This window comes from Rhinatrema bivittatum, chromosome 10 (assembly GCF_901001135.1).
Source record: "Rhinatrema bivittatum chromosome 10, aRhiBiv1.1, whole genome shotgun sequence".
Lineage (NCBI taxonomy): Eukaryota > Metazoa > Chordata > Amphibia > Gymnophiona > Rhinatrematidae > Rhinatrema > Rhinatrema bivittatum.
In genome coordinates, this window is record NC_042624.1 from 123,545,531 (window position 1) to 123,564,323 (window position 18,793).

The 18,793-nt window shown below is 47.9% G+C and overlaps 1 protein-coding gene across 4 annotated transcripts in view; it reads right to left on the reverse strand.

The window, feature by feature from the left end:
• LOC115099718 (dual specificity testis-specific protein kinase 2-like) overlaps positions 1-18,793 on the reverse strand; it is a 129,179-nt gene that overhangs the window by 5,420 nt on the left and 104,966 nt on the right. For all 4 annotated transcript variants that reach the window (XM_029617488.1, XM_029617486.1, XM_029617489.1 and 1 more), the window contains one exon: positions 9,465-9,612. In XM_029617488.1, the coding sequence (XP_029473348.1) occupies positions 9,465-9,612 (148 nt within the window). The remainder of the gene's footprint in view (positions 1-9,464; positions 9,613-18,793) is intronic.

The window sequence follows — 18,793 nt, forward strand, 5'->3', positions numbered from 1 at the left end:
TTGGAAGATAGAGCCTCAGGGGCACGTCCACCGCCAGATTGACCAGATCCGCAAACCATGTATGTCGGGGCCACTCTGGAGCAACTAGGATCCCGCTTTCTGGATGAATTTCTATCCTGCGCAGAACTTTGCCCACCAGAGGCCAGGGCGGGAACACATACAGGAGAACTGTGGTTGGCCAGGGAAGCACCAGCACATCGACTCCTTCTGCAGCTGAAGAAGTGAGGGGCCTTGGCATTGTCTCGCGTCATCAAGTCCATGTGGGGTAACCACCATCTGCGAGAAATAAGATCCATTGCTTAGTTGGAAAGTTCCCACTCCCCTGGATCTATGCGCTTCCGACTCAGGAAATCTGCCTGTATGTTGTCTGTTCCGGCAATGTGAGATGCCGCAAGTAGAGCAAGATGTTTTTCCACCCACATCATGAGTTGCTCTACTTCTTTGGCTACAGCTTGACTCCTGGTGCCGCCTTGATGGTTGATGTAAGCTACCGTCGTCGTATTGTCGGACAGAACTTGGACCGAATGATTGCATAACAAGGGGAGGAAGTGCCGCAGAGCTAACCAAACTGCCTTGGTCTCCAGGCGATCGATCAACCAGCTCGACTCCTCTTCGGACCAGCGGCCCTGGACTGAGTGAGACTGACAGACCGCTCCCCAGCCAGAGAGACTGGCATCTGTGGTCACTATTTATTTATTTAGGTATTTTATATACCGATTTTCTTGATACAGATCAAATCAACTCGGTTTACATAGAACGATAGTACATTAACAGTAACTAGTCAAACCTCAAAAGAGGAGACAGATTGTGAGCAGAAAGTAAAAAAAAAAAAGTTACATTATAACAAGGGTGAGTAACTAGGAATTGGAAATGAAGAGACAGATAATCAAAGTAGAGAGATATAACAGAGAGAAGGGGCTTGAGGCCAACCTCAGGAGAATAACTCTAGCATTATAACATGATTATATGACATTCTGCTAGTTATTAAAGTACAGCTGATTGAAAAATATCTTAGTAGGATATAGTCTAGGAGACAGGAAAGGCTCTACCGAAAAGCCAAGTCTTCAGTTTCTTTTTAAAATTTATGAGGCAGGTTTCCTGTCGGAGGTCTGGGGGTAGTGTATTCCAAATGGTGGGGCCTGCTGTTGAAAAGGCCCGGTCCCTGATAGATAATCTTTGTACCAATTTGATTGGGGGAACATGAAGGGATCCCTTATAGGCATCTCTCAAAGGTCTAGCTGAAGAGTGTAATTTGAGAGGGTGTAGTAGGTCTAGTGGAGTCTGGTGGTGGATGTTTTTATGAATAATGGTGAGGAATTTGTGAACAATTCTAAAATTAACTGGAAGCCAATGTAGGTCTTTTAAAATGGGCGTGATGTGATCTCTGCGCTTAGTGTTGGTCAAAATCCTTGCAGCTGCGTTTTGGAGTAGTTGCAGAGGTTTTAATGTAACAGCTGGTAGACCTTGTAGGATCGAGTTACAATAATCGACCTTAGAGAACAGGATTGCTTGGAGTACAGTCCTGAAGTCATGGTGATATAGGAAAGGCTTGAGTTTTTTAAGCACCTGTAACTTGTAGAAGCATTCTTTTATAGTATAATTTATAAATTTCTTTAAGCTCAAATGGTTGTCAATAATAACTCCAAGATCTCTAGCATGAGTGATGTGGGAGGTAGTGTGCAATTGTTGTAAGTGTAGACTATTTTCAGGGGTGATAAGCAGGATTTCAGTCTTAGCAGTATTTAACACCAGGTTGAGGCTAGTAAGGAGATGGTTAATAGTTTGAAGGTGAGATTCCCATAATTTGATTGCTGAGTCCAAAGAGCCTGTTATAGGAATCAAAACTTGGACATCGTCTGCGTATACGTAGAATTTCAAATTTAGCGACGAGAGGAAATGGCAAAGAGGGAGGAGATAAATATTAAATAGAGTGGGAGATAGAGAGGAGCCCTGGGGGACTCCATGTGGGGAATTAGTATAAGGAGATTCCATATTATTGATTTTAACCTTATAACCTCGATTACTGAGGAATGAGTCGAACCATCTGAAGACAGATCCTGAGATTCCTATGTCGGATAGCCGGTTTAATAATATAGCATGGTTGACTGTATCGAAAGCTGCGGAGATATCAAGGAGTGCAAGCAGGAAGGAGCATCCTTTGTCAAATCCCAGGTATACTTGATCAAGGAGTGATATGAGGAGTGATTCCGTACTATGTTCTTTCCGAAATCCATATTGTGAAGGATGAAGGATATTATTTTCCTCCAAGTAATTTGATAGTTGATTATTTACTACTTTCTCCATGATTTTGGCTATAAAAGGCAAATTAGATATTGGTCGATAATTTTTTAGATCATATGGGTCCAAGTTTGGTTTTTTGAGGATAGGTTTGAGAGTTGCTAGTTTGAGAGTGTCTGGGAAGATACCTTGTGAAAATGAGCAGTTAATAATGTCTGCTAGGTATTTGGAGATGGAGTCTGGTATTAGAAGCAGTAATTTAGATGGGATATAATCTTGTGGATGTGAGGAGGGTTTCATTCTATCCAATTCGGGACTTCGAGATCTATGCTGCGAGTCAAGTTGTGCGGGTAAAGCCACCACCCAAGACTGGATCTGGCGGGATCGGTGAGCGGTAGAGGGAACTGGAACTCCTCAGACTTGGGGTCCCAACGGGAAAGCAATGCTCGTTGTAATGATCTCATATGAGCAAAAGCCCAGGGAACTAATTCCAAGGTGGATGCCATGGATCCGAGGACCTGTAGATAGTCCTAGGATTTGGGGAGTGGGAGCGACAACAAGCGACGAACTTGCTCCGTCAATTTGGTTATTCGGTCCGGTGGAAGAAATACCTTTCCGACACTGGTATCGAACTGGGCCCCCAGGAAGTCCATCGTCTGAGATAAAATAAGGTTGCTTTTGGATTGATTGACAACCCAACCAAGTGACTCCAGGAGACTGGCCACCTTGCTGATTGCTTCCATGCAGAAGTCCCTCGACTTCGCCCTGATGAGCCAGTCGTCCAGGTAGGGATGAATTAAAAGTCCTTGCCTCCTCAGGGTTGCTGCCACCACTGCAGAGCGCAGAACTGGAAATGCATGCCTAGGATCATGAAGAGAAGAAATTTCTGATGATCCTCACAGATGGGTACATGCAGCTTTCATCAAATCGCCTTTGCGGACAGCCGCGATAACAGAGCGTAGAGTTTCCATGCAGAAATGCCTGGAGAGCCTTGTTTACCTTTTTCAGGACTAGAATAGGCCAGAACGATCCCTCCTTTTTGGGATCACGAAATAGATGGAGTATCGCGCCGTCTTCCAGTCTTCTTGGGGGACAGGTTTTACCTCCCCGAGAGATAGTAGGTGGTCGAGGGTCTGCCGGACGATCTGGGCCTTGGTGCGAGAGCCGCAAGGGGAGACCATAAAAAAAATCTTAGAGGCCGAGCAAATTCCAAAGCGTAGCCATGTTCTATGATGCTTAGGACCCACTGATTGGAGGTTATTCTGGCCCATTCCTCGTGGAACTGGGATAAACGTCCCCCAACTGGAGGCATCGAGGGGTAGGCCAGCCTTATCTCATTTAGAAGTCTTGGAGCCAAGGGACGTGGTGGGACCTCCTTCACGAGAGGTTCTGCGCCCTCGAAAGGAAGGGGTCCAGGATTGTGGCCTAGCCGATGGCTGCCGTTGTCCTGTAGGCTGTGGTCTGCTCTGACGAAACCTCCGCTGTCCACGAAAACATGAGTGGGTCGATGGAAAACCTCTGGAAGGTTTCGGCCTGTCCTCCAGGAGCTTATGGACTGTTTTCACTCAGGGACTTTATCAACTGTTCCAAGTCGTCACCGAAAAGAAACTTCCCTTTGAACGGCAACGCACCCAACTGAGCTTTGGATAAGACATCTGCTGACCAGTTATGCAGCCAGAGGAGCCACCTTGCAGATACTGCGGACGACATGGTGTCAAATGAAGTATGAAGGTGGTCATACAGAGCATCAACTCCATATGCTACCGCCGCCTCCAAGTGTTCCACTTGCTCAGACTCTCCCTGAGGGAAGTCCCTGGACGTTAACAATTGTTGCACCCAGCGGAGGCTAGCCCGGAACATGTAGCTACTACACACCGCCGCTCGTATACCCAGTGCCGAAACCTCGAAAATATGTTTGATGAAGACTTCAAGTTTCCTATTTTGAATTTCCTTGAGTGCTGCCGCTCCTGAGACCGGGATTGTGGTCCATTTTGTAACAGCCGACACTGAAGTGTCTACTTTAGGGGACTTCAAAAGCTCAAGAGACTCTTCAGGCAAGGGATAAAGCTTATACATAGCCCGACCGACTCTCAAGCTGGAATGTCCCACTCCCGGGCCATTAGCTGCTGGAGCATTGGATGAAAAGGAAAAGCTTTTGGCTGGAGCCCTCAGTCCTGCCAGGACCGGGTCCATGGAATCCTGAGGCAGAGGTCAACTCCAAGTTCCGACAAGACCGAGGGAATAAGAGGCTCCAACTCCTCCCTGTGAAACAGCCGGACCACCTTCAGATCGTCACCGTCCAGAGGAGCCTGCTTTCCCAGGTCCTCCTCAGACCCTGGGCCGGGATGGGGCAAGGTAGAAGCCAGTGTGTGTCTGTAGCCCCATTATCAGTACCATCCGGAAGAGCAGACCCGACTGAAGTTGAAGAACCCCGCAATTTAGCGACCCGCAGGGATGCCGGTGCGACCAGTCGCTTGGCCAGCTGGACGACTCAAATGTGAAGCACCACCCTGCAGAGACTGAGAAGCCAAAAAGGCTTTATGCATAAGAAGCACAAAATCTAATGAGAAGGCGTTAGTGCTGGCCCCTCCCAGGGGATCGAGCTCACCATCAAAATCATCCTGGTCCGGATCAGAGGGATCCTCAGGACTGGCAGAAACCGGGGATAAATCGCAGGACACTCCCCTGCCCCCACTGCCCTGGCTTGTGCTTCTGCAAAGGTATTTAAAATGGCCGCCGTTCCCGCGCTGAGGGGGAACAGATCGGCCCGAGCCTCCCGAGGTGCTGATCTTTTTGCTGCACCTCAGGGCTTTGAAGAGCTTCCCGCTGCCAAAATAAAGCTGCCTTCCCCACCTGAGAAGCACCACGAACAGAGGCCTGAATGGGAGAGTCTAGACGATGACTCCCCCGCAGGCAATACAGCAAGATGGCCACGGCATCATGGAACGGGGGTGGGGTGGGGGGGCATTGAAAAGACGCGGCAGCAAGGGAAGCGTCAGGGAGCCTTAAAAACTCTGAAGAATGTGCTCGTACTGCACCCGACCCTCAGCCGCTTGGAGAAAGAAAACTAACAGGCTACCTCTGTTTATATTTTTTTTTTTGTATCGGGCTGAGCAGTGAAGGGGGAAGAGGAACCGGACCACCTGTAATCTTTCTCCAGCGCCTCGCCTGCCAGGAGGCCCGCAAGGTAACCAGCCCCAGCTCCTCAACCTGCTACCAGGGGGGACGGCCTTGATAACTCTCGTTTTGTTTTGGGTTTTTGTGTTGTTTTTTTTGCTTGATTCCCTGATAGAGAAAATTCACACTTTTTTTTTTTTTTTTAAAGGGATATCGCCTTATCCCTAAGATCAGGGCAAGACTGCATGGTTTGCACCACCTCCATCTGCTGGAGACAGAGAAATACTGAAGGGATGCAGGTGGCACACCAGGTTAAGAGAGGGTGCCCTTCGAGTTTTTCTCTGTCTCCATCTGCTGGAAGGAAGGCATAACCCACAGTCTGGACTGATCCGGGTACGTACAGGGAACAAATCTTTGAGGCACTGCTACATATCCGAGAGTGCCACCTGCAGTCCCTCAGTATTTGTCTCCAGCAAATGGTAGAGGAGAAAACCTGCAGTCTGTCAAGTGAAAAAAACAAAGATCAAGGAAGATTTCTAAAAGTGGAGTGTGGGCTCCCTGAGGTGCTAAGTACCTTTGTGGACCATCCCTCTGATTAAGCCAGGCGTCGGGGGTTTGTGACCTCTGGCTGTGATTGCCCGCTGCTTCTGGAGGCTTTGATAGCCAGGGGACTGGCTCCCTCTCTGCCTCAGAGGTCTCTTCCTGCGAGCCTGAGGCTTCTCTTCAAGAAAGTATTCTTAGTTGTTTTTCAGTTTTTAAATTAAGTTTAAAAAAAAAAAAAAGATTTTATAGGTGAAAGAAATTCAGTGCTTTGGCGACCGGGGTGGTCGGCAGCGGGAGCTGCTTTGGTCGACAGGTGGTAGAGGAAGAGAAGCGAGCCATTTTTAACCCAGCAGGAACATTTTGCTGATGAGGCAGTTTAGCCATGCACTGCTCTGCTGACGTGACCATGCAGCTTAGGCCTCTGCCACGTGTGCTGCCTGTTTCTAATTTGGGTGTGCTCAGCGAGCGTGTTGCTGCCACATCAGGTATGGCACTGAAAACACGCATGGCAGCTTGCAGGGCCTGTGGGCTCTGGTCGGCTCGGTTAAAAATTGCATTCCCTCTGCTCCTGTGCATCTGGGGAAGAGGGGACCTCTGTGGGTCCAGTGTCTGAGAAGAGGGCCTCCAGGTCATTGGGGGCAGCAACTGCCGCGCTCCCAGGGGATGCAGCTGTGTCCGCCATGACCAAGAAGTCCATGATTCTGGTTGTAGGTTCCATTGCCCTGAAGGATGTGAGACCGCAAGTTGGAGATTCAGTTGAAGCTCACATTTGAGGTGTCAGCCTTGAGTCTCCGGGCTGCAGTGTGATGCAGCGTGCCTGTTTGTGTTGGGTTCAGAAGGTGCAAGATTACCTCAGACCGTTGGGTCCTAGAGGTCGTGAGAGTCGGCTAAGCCTTAACATTTTCTTGCCCTGTAAGGGAGGCCTTTTGTGTCCCAAGCCAAGCGAGAAGCAGTATGGGAGACTCTTCAGAGGCTGCTAGACCTAGAAGTGATAGTTCCAGTACTGCTGGAAGAGTGGGGCCAAGGAAGGAACTCCATTTACTTTTTGGCTCCCAAAACCACAGAGGGTACGTTTCGGCCCATTCTCAACTTGCAGAAGATGAACAGGGCGTTACGAGTGCCGCATTTTCGAATAGAGACTTTGCGCACAGCGATTGCGACAGTATGCAGAGGCGGGTTCCTAACGTTGCTTGATCTGATGAAAGCGTACCTCCATATTCCCATTCGGAGGGACCATCAGATGTTTCTACAATGATGGTCTTGGGGCAGCATTTCCAATTCTAGGCTCTCCCCTTCAGCCTCGCCACAGCACCCCGAACCTTCACGAAAGTGATGGTGGTGGCAGCAGCATTGCGACAGGAAGGAATTTTGGTTCACCCCTATCTGGATGATTGGATTATTCAGGCGAAGATGAAGGATGAGTTTGTGCGGTCCCGGTAGCGAGTAATGACACCTTGAGGTCGCTGGGTTGGGTCATCAATGTGTCGAAGAGTCATCTGGTTCCGACCCCGTCTTTGGAGTATCTGGGAGTCCTGTTCAATACTCAGAATGGCAGGGTGTTTCTCACCTCGGACAGGTGACGAGTTCTGCAGCGCATAGAGACGCATCCCCGATCGGAGGTGCTGGTGGCACCGGAGTGGCCGTGGCATCCGTGGTTCGCAGATCTAGTTCATCTCGCGGTAGATGGATCCCTCAGGTTAGCGCACCTTCCAGGGTTGCTTCGACGGGGTCCCGTATTTCGGATTGGGAGGATCGCTTCTGTCTTGCGGCTTGGCTTTTGAAAGGTGGTGGTTGTGCCTGAAAGGCTATTCAGAACAGGTTATTTCCAAGCTGCTCCTGGCTCGGATGCCCTCTAACTCTCTGGTATGTGTCAGAATTTGGAGAGTTTTTGAGTCGTAGTGTAGGCATTAGGGTTTAGATCCTCTATTGGCGAACATCCTGCATGTCTTAGCCTTTTTGCAACAGGGGCTTTCGCAAAGCCTGGCCGATAGTTCACTGCATTTTCAGGTTTCCGCTTTGGGTTCCCTTAGGGGCAATTTGTGAGACAGGTCTTTGGCCTCTCACCCAGATGCGGTGCGTTTCCTGAAGGGAGTGAAGCATGTGCGCCCTCCGGTTCAAAAGTTATGCCTGGACTAGAACCTCAATTTAGTGCTGCGCGTACTGTGCAGTGCTCCCTTTGAGGAGAGCAACTATGAGGGACCTGACTTTGAAGGCAGTGTTTCTAGTAGCCAGATGTTCGGCAAGAAGGATTTCGGAATTACAAGCTCTGACTTGCAGGGATCCTTTTTTGCGGATTTCTAATGTCTGTGTCACGTTGTGTGCGGTTCCGTCTTTCTTGCCGAAAGTGATCTCTTTTCATGTTAATCAGTTTGTGGAGCTTCCAGCCTTTCCGGAGTGGTCGAAGGATTCCCCTCAGGATAGGGAGCTGCACCTTTTGGAGGTGCGACTGACATTGCTGCAGTATTTGGAGGTCACCAACAGTTTTCGGCGCTCATATCACCTTTTTGTGCAATGGGAGACAAAGCCTCGAAGGCCACAATTTTGCGTTGGCTGAAGGAGGCCATTTCCGCGGCTTATATTTGTAAGGGTTGTGCGGTTCCAGTGGGGCTGAAAGCTCATTCTACAAGAGTGGAGGTGGCCTCCTGATCAGTGTGTCAGTTACTGTCTCCCCAGGAGATTTGTAGAGCTGCGGTGGTCCTCTCTTCACACTTTCACCACACACTACCATTTGGATGTGAGGGCGCAGGAGGATGCAGCTTTTGGTGAGTGTTCTTCGTGCTGGTCTTTTGGATTCCTGCCCAGTTTAGGGGTGCTTGGGTATATCCCACTTGTCTGGACTGATCTGGGTACAAACAAGAAAGGAAAACTGGTTCTTACCTGCTAATTTTCATTCCTGTAATACCACAGATCAGTCCAGAGACCCACCCCATCTCTACCGAGAGACTGAATTTCCTTACTTGGTGGATCAATTTTTCAAGGAAACCTTGATAGTTTGTACATAGGTTTTGGGGGGTTTTTTGTGTGAGTTTCTGAAGTATAAGGGGCTCCAGTTCACAGGGTTCCAACCCTAGGTTGCCTGTTTGCCCTTTAAAGGGTTTTTAGGGTCTAATTTCTGGCTTGGGTTAGGTTAATATTGAAGGACTGCAGGTGGCACACTCAGATATGTAGCAGTGCCTCAGAGTTTTGTTCTCTGCCTCCATCTGCTGGTAGGGAGGCAAAACCCACTTGTCTGGTCTGATCTGTGGTATTACAGGAACAAAAATTAGCAGGTAAGAACCAATTTTCCTTTTTTAAGGAAATCAAAAACAACCCAAAATAACAGTGGGTCCCACGAGGGCTGGTGTTGGCCTCTAATATTGTCTTCTTTCTGCAATCAGGACTAGTTACCTCTTCTCCAACACTAGGACAAGCATGAAAGTGGAGATTTTACAACAGGCTGAAAGCCACGAACAGCAAGCAAAGAAGTTTGCAGGACATCAGACCATAGGGGACCCACATCACTTGCCAATGACACTTTACACCAGAAATCTCTTTACAAACCACTAGACTCTATAGAAGTAACCCACCTTTTGGAATAGAAATTGCTTTTCTTTCATTGGAGTCTTGGTTAAGAAGCCGCCTCTCTCTTTCCAAGTCTTCACTGTTTAGTCGTTCCATTACCTCCTCCAGTGTTTTAACCACCTGTGCAAATGAAGGACGCAGCTTTGGGTCCATCTGTAAGAACAGAATGATGCAACTGAAAAGCTATAATCTTCCTTTGTGAATAAAGCATGCAGTTAGTGTATTCGTCCAATGGGAGACACAAAGGAATGGACAAGACCTTTTCCTTGGACTTAAAAACATTTGTGACTAGCTTTTGAGGAATCATCAGAGCGATAGAAAATGAAAAGCTGAAATACTGCAGGTCCTGTAGTAGTATAGAGTAGCTTTATTTATAGACATTTGAGATTCCGCTTTTTACTAAGAATGGCCTCAAGGCAGATTATGAAAATTAACAGAAGACAATAACCATTTTTAATTTGCTATACAGTTAGAGTCAAGCTCAAATTTGGCTTCTGCATAGCTAACAAAGCAGCACATTAGGGGTTGCCAGAAGGAACCAATGCAGGCCTAAAGTAGCAACTACTACACTATTTGGGGGGGGGGGGGGGGGGGGATTTTGAAAGTTACCATGAGCAAGTAGCTCATTTTATTAAGAGTGTCAGGAAGAATTAGCTGGCAGGTCCTTACTGCTGGATGCAGTGCAGGCTATTATACTCTCTTCATGCTGTCCTTAGAGAGTAGCAATCCTGTTAAAGTTACCTACTGTAAAATAGGTGCTCTGGAGACAGCCATACCCCAATCACACAAGTGGACATGTCATCCCAATGGCACTAGGCCAGACAGTCTTGTCATTAAGGTAATAAGCTCAATTCCAGAAGGGGAGTGGGTGGGGTTGTGTGATGAACTGCTGACCTCGGAGAATAAACATTTTCTCTTAAGGCAAGTCACTCATCCACTGAACAGCTGGGATTACCTAGTTAAGACTGTCCTCAAAATTAAAAGCAGACATCACCATTATCACCTACCAACAGGGCAGGTTTATTATTTTTGCTGGGTTAGAACACTTTTTTCCCCCTTAAAAACAAGGAAAACAGAAGGACAACTTGAAATAAAAATGGACAATGGCAACATCAAGTTGGGCTGAAGAAGAGACTGCTCAAACCTGCTGTGGCACATAAATCTGTGAATTGTATTCCAGGTCCCAGCTTTGCATCTCCCTTCAACAGAAGTTGATCTTAGTTGGGCCACCAATGCAGCCATGGCTCTAATATTATGAGCCTTGATATGCCCCGCTAAGGATAAACCTACTTGGAAATAAGCAAAGAATATGCAATCTACAATATAATTAGTTAGAGGTCCTCTGATATGTTTACTCATGTCTTGTTAGGACAAAATGAAATCAAAAAGCTGGGTCCACTTTCTAAGTTCTTTAGTACACTCCAGTTAGAAGGTGAAGGGCTCGTTTGTCTGATGAAACGGGGCCATGTGAGCATTGGTAGGACTGATTAATGTGGAATTCCGATGATAGAGCCTTATCTGAAATCACTGCCAATCATTTGGACCATGTCTCACTGTTAAATTGTTGTTTAAATGGCATTTTAGCAAAAATCTGTTTATTGAGCAAGTTACAATGTATCTCACCCACAGTTTGAACCAGTATATAACAACCATCTTGAACATCAAATATCTACATAATACATCATTGAATAATAAGAATTCTATGCTGTGTCCTCACTCTTCTTTTAACCCTCCCTCCAATCCCACAAAAACAACTATGATGGGTAATCAGTCCAGCTTCAGCAAATTAACAATTAGACTGTGCACACTGGGAGAAAGTGAAGCAAGGACAATGCACCAAATGTCTAAGAATGTTCCACTTTTTAGGTCTATTCCGAATGGATAGTAGAAGCTGATGCATTTGGATGCGCCATTGCTCTAAGGTAGGAGAATCCCCACTCATCTACTATACCAACATACACTTTTTGATTATAGAACATGCCTTTCGTACAAATATTAGCAAATTATCTGACACAGCATAATTATCAAAAATATCCAATAAGCTCAGAGAAGCATCTAGCAGAATAGAACTCCCTGCCCAAATATTTTTGAATAGGTACACACATCCAAACAATGAACAAAATTCCCTTCCAAAATTCCATATTTACGTAGGATCACAAACATATATTCCCAGGATACATGATCAATAGCTTTTTCTATATCAAAACTCACTGTTGATCAGTAAGCAAACTAGCCATAATGCTACATTAACAATTGCAGTACATCCAGGGACAAAACCCACTTGTTCAAGTGATATAACATCTAGTAAAAATTTCAAAAGTCTATTGGCCAATATTTTCGCATAGATTGTAACATCAGTATCAAGAAAAGATATTGGCCTATACAAAGCAGGCAACTCAGAGTCTCGCCCCTTCTTTAGGACAACACAGCTCCTTGAAAAAAAGGGGCAAGAAGCTGTATTCACAGAATCTTAACAAAACTGCTGAGAAACCATCAGGCCTAGGAATTTTGTGACATTTGAGACTCAATTGCCTGCGATATCTCCACTTCAGAAATAGGTTGATTAAGGCAGTTCAATTGCTCTTCAGTCACCTGAGGTATTCACAGAATTCTAAAGAATTTATATTGGAATCTCCCCTTAAATATAATTGACCATAGAACCTTTTCAAAATTTCAGGAATGTGTGTGTTGGACCTATGCCTCTCACCCTGCTCATCTTGCATCACTGAAATGAATCTGGACCCCCTCCACAGTTCTAATTAATCTTGCCAAACTGGTCCAAACCTAGTTTCCAAATAAAAAAACCAAAAGAATCTGTGGTATAGCAAGGAATTCATAGTGCACTGGTGAATCAAATTGTTTACCAGTTTGCTTCAGTCATATCTCTAGCCACTGCTTGGCATGCTTTCTCTAACCTCAGCAACTCTTTAGTCCAGAGCTTCCCAAACCTTTAGCTAGTGTGACCCCATTTTACCACTTAAATTCACGTGACCCCAGAGGATGACCAAACCAGAAGAGTGGGGGTGAGGTTCACCTACAACAATCACCATCCCCTCATTCCAACTGATTCTCCACCCTCTCCAGTCGATGCTTTCTCTTAACCTCCATTCCCCTCCAGAGGACATCCTCTCACCTCTTACATCTTCCAGCTCATCCTGTCTCTCTCACCCTCTCCAGCCCTTTTCACATCCTCCTAGCTGAACCTCTGACCTCCAAGTCATTTGTGTAACCCCCAATTGTTCCTCTTTCATCCCCTCCCTCTCACCTCATTCCTTTGCCCCTCCAACTCTTCAGACTTAACCCCCCAATTGATACCCTCTCACCCACAGCTCCTCTCTTGCATCCCCCAGTATCTTGTCATTCCTCCCCTCACCTTCCAGAGCCAATCCCTCCCACTGATCTGACCTTTAAACCTTTCTTGCATCTGATCCCTCCTTTCCAACAGCTCCTTCTCCAAAGATCTCCTTTGGCCAGGGTCAGCAGCAACATTTTCCTTTGGACCCCAGGCCAAAAGTGAATGAGAAGCGGTGGGGAGAGAGAAGCGGCTGATGACAGAAGCAACATTTTTCTCTTGAGTAGGTTCAGTGGTGAGTGGGTGAGAAGCATTAAGTATGAAACACCATGTATCTCAAAAAGTAAGAGAAGGTTATGCCAAACTTATGACTCTGAGAAGACTTAAACCACTACTAATGCCCACCAACTTCTGCTCAGTATTACAAGCCTTAATCTTTGCCAGTACCGACTACTGTAACGCCCTACTACTGGGCCTACCATACACCACAATAAGACCACTACAGATACTTCAAACACAGCAGCCAGAATTTTAACTGGAAAAAGCAAAAAAGAGACCATATCACCGAAACCTTAATAGAACTACACTGGTTACCCGTTGAACAAAGAATACAATTCAAGACTTTATGCACCATACATAAGTCAATTATGTGATAACAATAAAAATTTGGTTAAGTACAAATGCAGAAGTGACAGTTTTAGACCATGAATCTGAGAATGGAATAATAAATTGTATATCGTCTGCGTAAATTTTGAAATTCAAATCAAGACCAGAGAGAAGATGACAAAGAGGGAGAAGATAAATGTTAAAAAGGATGGCAGATAACGATGAACCTTGTGGTACGCCTGAATTGGTATAGTATCAGTTGGAATTGGCATCGCCAAAGATAAGGGTCCCGAGACAGAAGGGGATGATCCTAGGGTTGTCAGTCTGTTTAAAAAGGAGGAGCTATGCCCTCTCATCCCTCAGATGTTGGAAGAGTTGGGGATTAAGATGACTCAGGAAGAGTCCGACAATAAGGGAGTGAATCCAGTCCTGGATGGGCTGCGTGGTCCCCCCAATGCTTTCCTGTTGCTTAAGAAGATTCAGAAGCTGATCAGCTGGGAGTGGGATTTCCCAGAAGCAGGCTTGAAGGTCGGTAGAGCTATGGAAAAGCTCTATCCTGGATCGCCTAAAGATTCCTAAGGCGGATGTGGCAGTCTCACCAGGAAGACTATGATTCTGGTGGCAGGTTAGGCCTCTCTGAAGGATGTTCAGGACCGCAAGCTAGAGATTCAGCTGAAGCGCATGTTTGAGGTGTTTGCCTGTCTCAGTGTGTGACAGCCTGATGCAGCATGCCTGTTTGTGCTGGGTTCAGAAGGCATAAGGGCAGGCTTCTACAAGGGCGCTCCACGCGGTTGGAGGTGGGAGTGGCCTATGTGGCAGATATGCGGTACGATTTGGTGCGTATGTCCTCCAGGAGCATGGTCACAGTGGTGGCGGCATGCAGGCTTTTGTGGTTGTGCAATTGATCAGCGGATCTGTGGTCCAAGTCCCAGCTGTGTAATCTGCCTTTTAAAAGGAAGGCTTCTGTTGGCGAGGATCTGGATCAGCTGATGAAGTCTTTGGGGGAATCCAAAGGGAACCTTTTACCGGAGGATAAGAAGAGCAATAAGAAGGTCTTTCCATCCCTGTCCAGTTTTCGGGATTCGCAAAGGTTTCGTTTCAGCAAAGGAGCCTCTGGTTCGGGGCCGAAACAGTTGTCAGGGTGTCAGTCCTTTCGGAGTTCCCACAGGGCCTTCAGAGACGGGGCAGGGACCAGAGCAGGAACTTCCTCGCAATGAAGCCAGAATCGCCCACTCCTCGGTGAAAGCAATAGGGGGCAGGTTGTCCCGCTTTCACGAGGAGTGAGCCAAGATCACCTCAGATCGGTGGGTTCTAGAGGTGGTAAGAGAAGGTTACGCTTTAGAAGTTTTGTGTCTGGTCAGGGAGACCTTTATGAAGTCCCACTGCTCATCACAAAAACAAACAAGGAGCAGTGGAGGGGACTCTGCAGAGGTTGCTAAAATTGGACTCAACAGTTCCCATCCCTCCAGACGAGCAAGGTCGGGGGGAGGTACTCCATTTATTTCATGGTTCCCAAGAAGGAGGGCACTTTCGACCCACTCTGAACTTGCAAAAGGTAAATGCAGCCTTGCAGGTTCCACGGTTTAACATGGAGACATTGCGTACTGTGTCAGCAGTGGTCTGCAGAGGAGAGTTCCTGGCATCTTTGGACCTGACAGAGGCTTATTTTCAAATTCCTATTTGAAAGGAACATCGGATGTTTCTGCAGTTTATGGTGCTGAGGTAACACTTCCAATTTTGAGCCCTTCCTTTCGAGTTGGCAACGGATCCCCAAACCTTCATGAAGGCGATGGTGGTAGTAGCAGCAGCCTTGAGACGAGAGGGATCTTGGTACATTCATATCTGGATGATTGGCTGATTCGGGCAAAGACGGCGGAGGAGTGCAGTGGGTCCACGCAAATAGTGATGGATACCCTGAATTTTCTGGGTTGGGTGATCAGTGTAGTAAAGACTCACTTGGTTCCGTCAGTCGGAGTATCTAGGAGCCCGATACCCAGAAAGGTAGAGTGTTCCTGACAGCGGACAGGTTGTCGAAGATGCAGGCGAAAGTGACGCATCTGCTGCATCTATCAGTGCCAAAGGTCTGAGACTACTTGCAGGTGCTGGGTTCCATGGCCTCGACGTCGGATTTGGTTCCGTGGGCCTTTGCTCATATGTATCCATTGCAAAAGGCACTTTTGTCCACTTGGAATCAGTTGATGGAGGAGTATCATCTGCTGTTAACTCTTCTTCGAGAATCCAGGTCCAGTCTTTCGTGGTGGCTGTCGAGGACCAACCTGGAAAAGGGAGTGGACTTGGAGGCCCCGGACTCGGTGGTAGACAGATGCCAGTCTCAAAGGCTCCGGGGGTGGTGTGCCTGGGTCGCTCTGCCCAGGGTCTTTGGTCAGTGGAGGAGACATCCTGGTCGATCAATCACCTGGAGACAAGGGCAGTGCGCAGAGCCCTGGAGGTGTTCCTGGCTTTGGTCGAGGGGAAAATGGTTTGAGTGTTTTCAGACAATTTGACAACGGTGGCATATGTCAACTGCTATGGAGGGACGAAGAGTCACACCATGGCCCAAGAGACGCAGCTATTATTTGTGTGGGCGGAGCGCCATCTTGAGGGGATTGTGGCCTCACACGTCAGGGAAGTGGACAACGTGCAGGTGGATTTCCTCAGCAGGCAATGTCTAGACCCAAGGGAGTGGGAACTGTCCCCAGAAGCCTGGAATCACATTTGTGCCAGATGGGGTGTTCCACGTGGGCCAATGCAAAGACGGCAAGATTTTTTAGTCGCAGAAGGGAGTCCAGTTCAGTAGGGCTAGATGCTCTGGTGTGCCCATGGCCAACCGGGATTCTTCTGTATGGGCGTTAGATGTCGGGGGGGGTGGGGGGGGGGGGGGGGGGGGGAAGGGGGGATTAGGCGAGCACTCAATGTGTTCTCAGGCCACCTCCTGGGATGAGTCCCAACAGGCATCTCTGCATGAAATTTGTAGGGCAGCTACTGGGAAGCCATCGCATACTTTGCTAAACATTATCGCTTGAATGTCGGGGCTCCAACTTCCACATGTTCAAGTATTTGCGCAAATACGTGCTCAAGTCTAGGTCGTAGACGTACACGCTCAAATCTGGGCCATAGCCTTATGTGCAAAGGTCCTCACACATGCAATCGCCATGCAGCGAGAATGCGTGCATATGCCTAAGCACGTGGGAAAAGAATTGCCACCGCGGTCTACCACGCTGCTAAGCAAAGCCTTACTGCACCTTCAAGCATGTTTAGGCCCATATCCGTTCAACATCCAGCACCGAAAATCGCCAAAGGCCTGAAAACAGCAGCTCAGGTCTCTTGACTGGTCAAGAATACCTGAAGACTGGGGCCGAGAGTCAGCATCTCCCGCTGCCTGTTCCGCTAAACAAGCTTTGCGCATAAGCAAATTAAAACTGGCAGAAGACCTCTACCAGAACCAGAGATGACTCCTTGGTGCAAGTGCCTCTCTGCATCTCCGTGGGACAGGGGAACGTCGGCAATAGTTAAGGATGGGATTCCCCTGCCTTTCCTGAAGATGCTGCAGACACTGCTATGCAATAAAAAATGGCCACTGCTCCTGTGCTGATGAGGAAAGCCTAAGTGCTATACCAGGGCACCTGTGAGGTGAATCTAGCCATCGGTCTAGCGATGGGCTCCCCCAAAATGCCTTCCCTACCAGGGATGCATTTATGTGTGACCACGAGTATGCTCACGAACGGCACGCTCTTCCTTGTGCTATTGCCATGGGGCCTAAGCAGTGCACCTCTATTGCAACACAGTTTATCTGAAACTCAGGAAATCCTCAGGTGACCAGTACTTCATCAACGATCAGGGTCCCCAAGAGACCAGCACGATGATTCCACTGCCTCCCGTTTGTTCTTGCTTGCTTTTTTTTTGTAAATAAACTTTAAAACTGCATCCACTGCTGTAATTGGCCCCAGAAAAGAAATTCAATACTTCCCTGCTCAGACGGGACCCGAAATGCAGATCTGCCAGCGGAAGCAAAGCTGTCTCGTGGGGGATGAAGGATCTGGATACCAGACATACACCCCCACGGAATCTTGGAGCAAGCTAACATCAAGGATCACCAGCCCCCTGCTCATCTAACAACCGCTTGGGAGGAACTGAGATCTGAACTAAGATCTATCTTCTCTTTTTTTTTTTATATACTTCAGACTGCAGGTTTTAACACCATCTACTGGAGACAGAGATATACTGAGGGACTGCAGGTGGCACACTGAGTTATGTAGTGTCAGTGAAACTTCCTGTATCTCCATCTGCTGTCAAGGATGCAAAACCCAGGAGTCTAAACTGATCTGGGTATGCACAGCAAACTAGGCCTGCACACACACACACACACACATAATAAATATCCAGGCTTGCATGATATGTACTATGCACACACACACACACACACATACACGCCTATGTGGTATGTAGTGACTGATCTTTTGTTGAGGCTACTCCTAGGCAATATCAATGCCTGGGCCACCTCCACCCTTTGCAACCTTCTCTCCTGCTACGGCCCCCACCTCAGTAACATGCTGCCATCCTCAGATTGTAATGTATGTGGTGACTAAGCTTGTACTCAGACACCTCCTCTGAAAGCCCAGAAGGGCTAGTCCTTTGAGTGCAACTTATTCCCCATAATCACTGCTAAGTGGAGCTGGAGCCTCTGAGGGGTAAGTAGACAGCAACAGGAAGGAAGTTCTCAGAGGTCTGGTAGTAGGACTGGCAGTCTGCAGGGCAGCAGGAAATTTGCCACTTTAGGCATAGACCTAGAAAGTCTCTGTGAGATGTACAGTTCACACAGTACAGCCAAACATCTTTAAGAGTACTGTACCAGCGCGCACACATAATACACCCAGGCCTCCGCGAGACGTACAGCGCGCACACACAATACACCCAGGCCTCCGCGAGACGTACAGTGCGCACACACAATACACCCAGGCCTCCGCGAGACGTACAGCACGCACACACACACAATACACCCAGGCCTCCGCGAGACGTACAGTGCGCACACACACACACAATACACCCAGGCCTCCGCGAGACGTACAGTGCGCACACACACACAATACACCCAGGCCTCCGCGAGACGTACAGTGCGCACACACACACACAATACACCCAGGCCTCCGCGAGACGTACAGTGCGCACACACACACACAATACACCCAGGCCTCCGCGAGACGTACAGTGCGCACACACAATACACCCAGGCCTCCGCGAGACGTACAGTGCGCACACACAATACACCCAGGCCTCCGCGAGACGTACAGTGCGCACACACAATATACCCAGGCCTCTGCGAGACGTACAGTGCGCACACACAATACACCCAGGCCTCCGCGAGACATACAGTGCGCACACACAATACACCCAGGCCTCTGCGAGACGTACAGTGCGCACACACAATACACCCAGGCC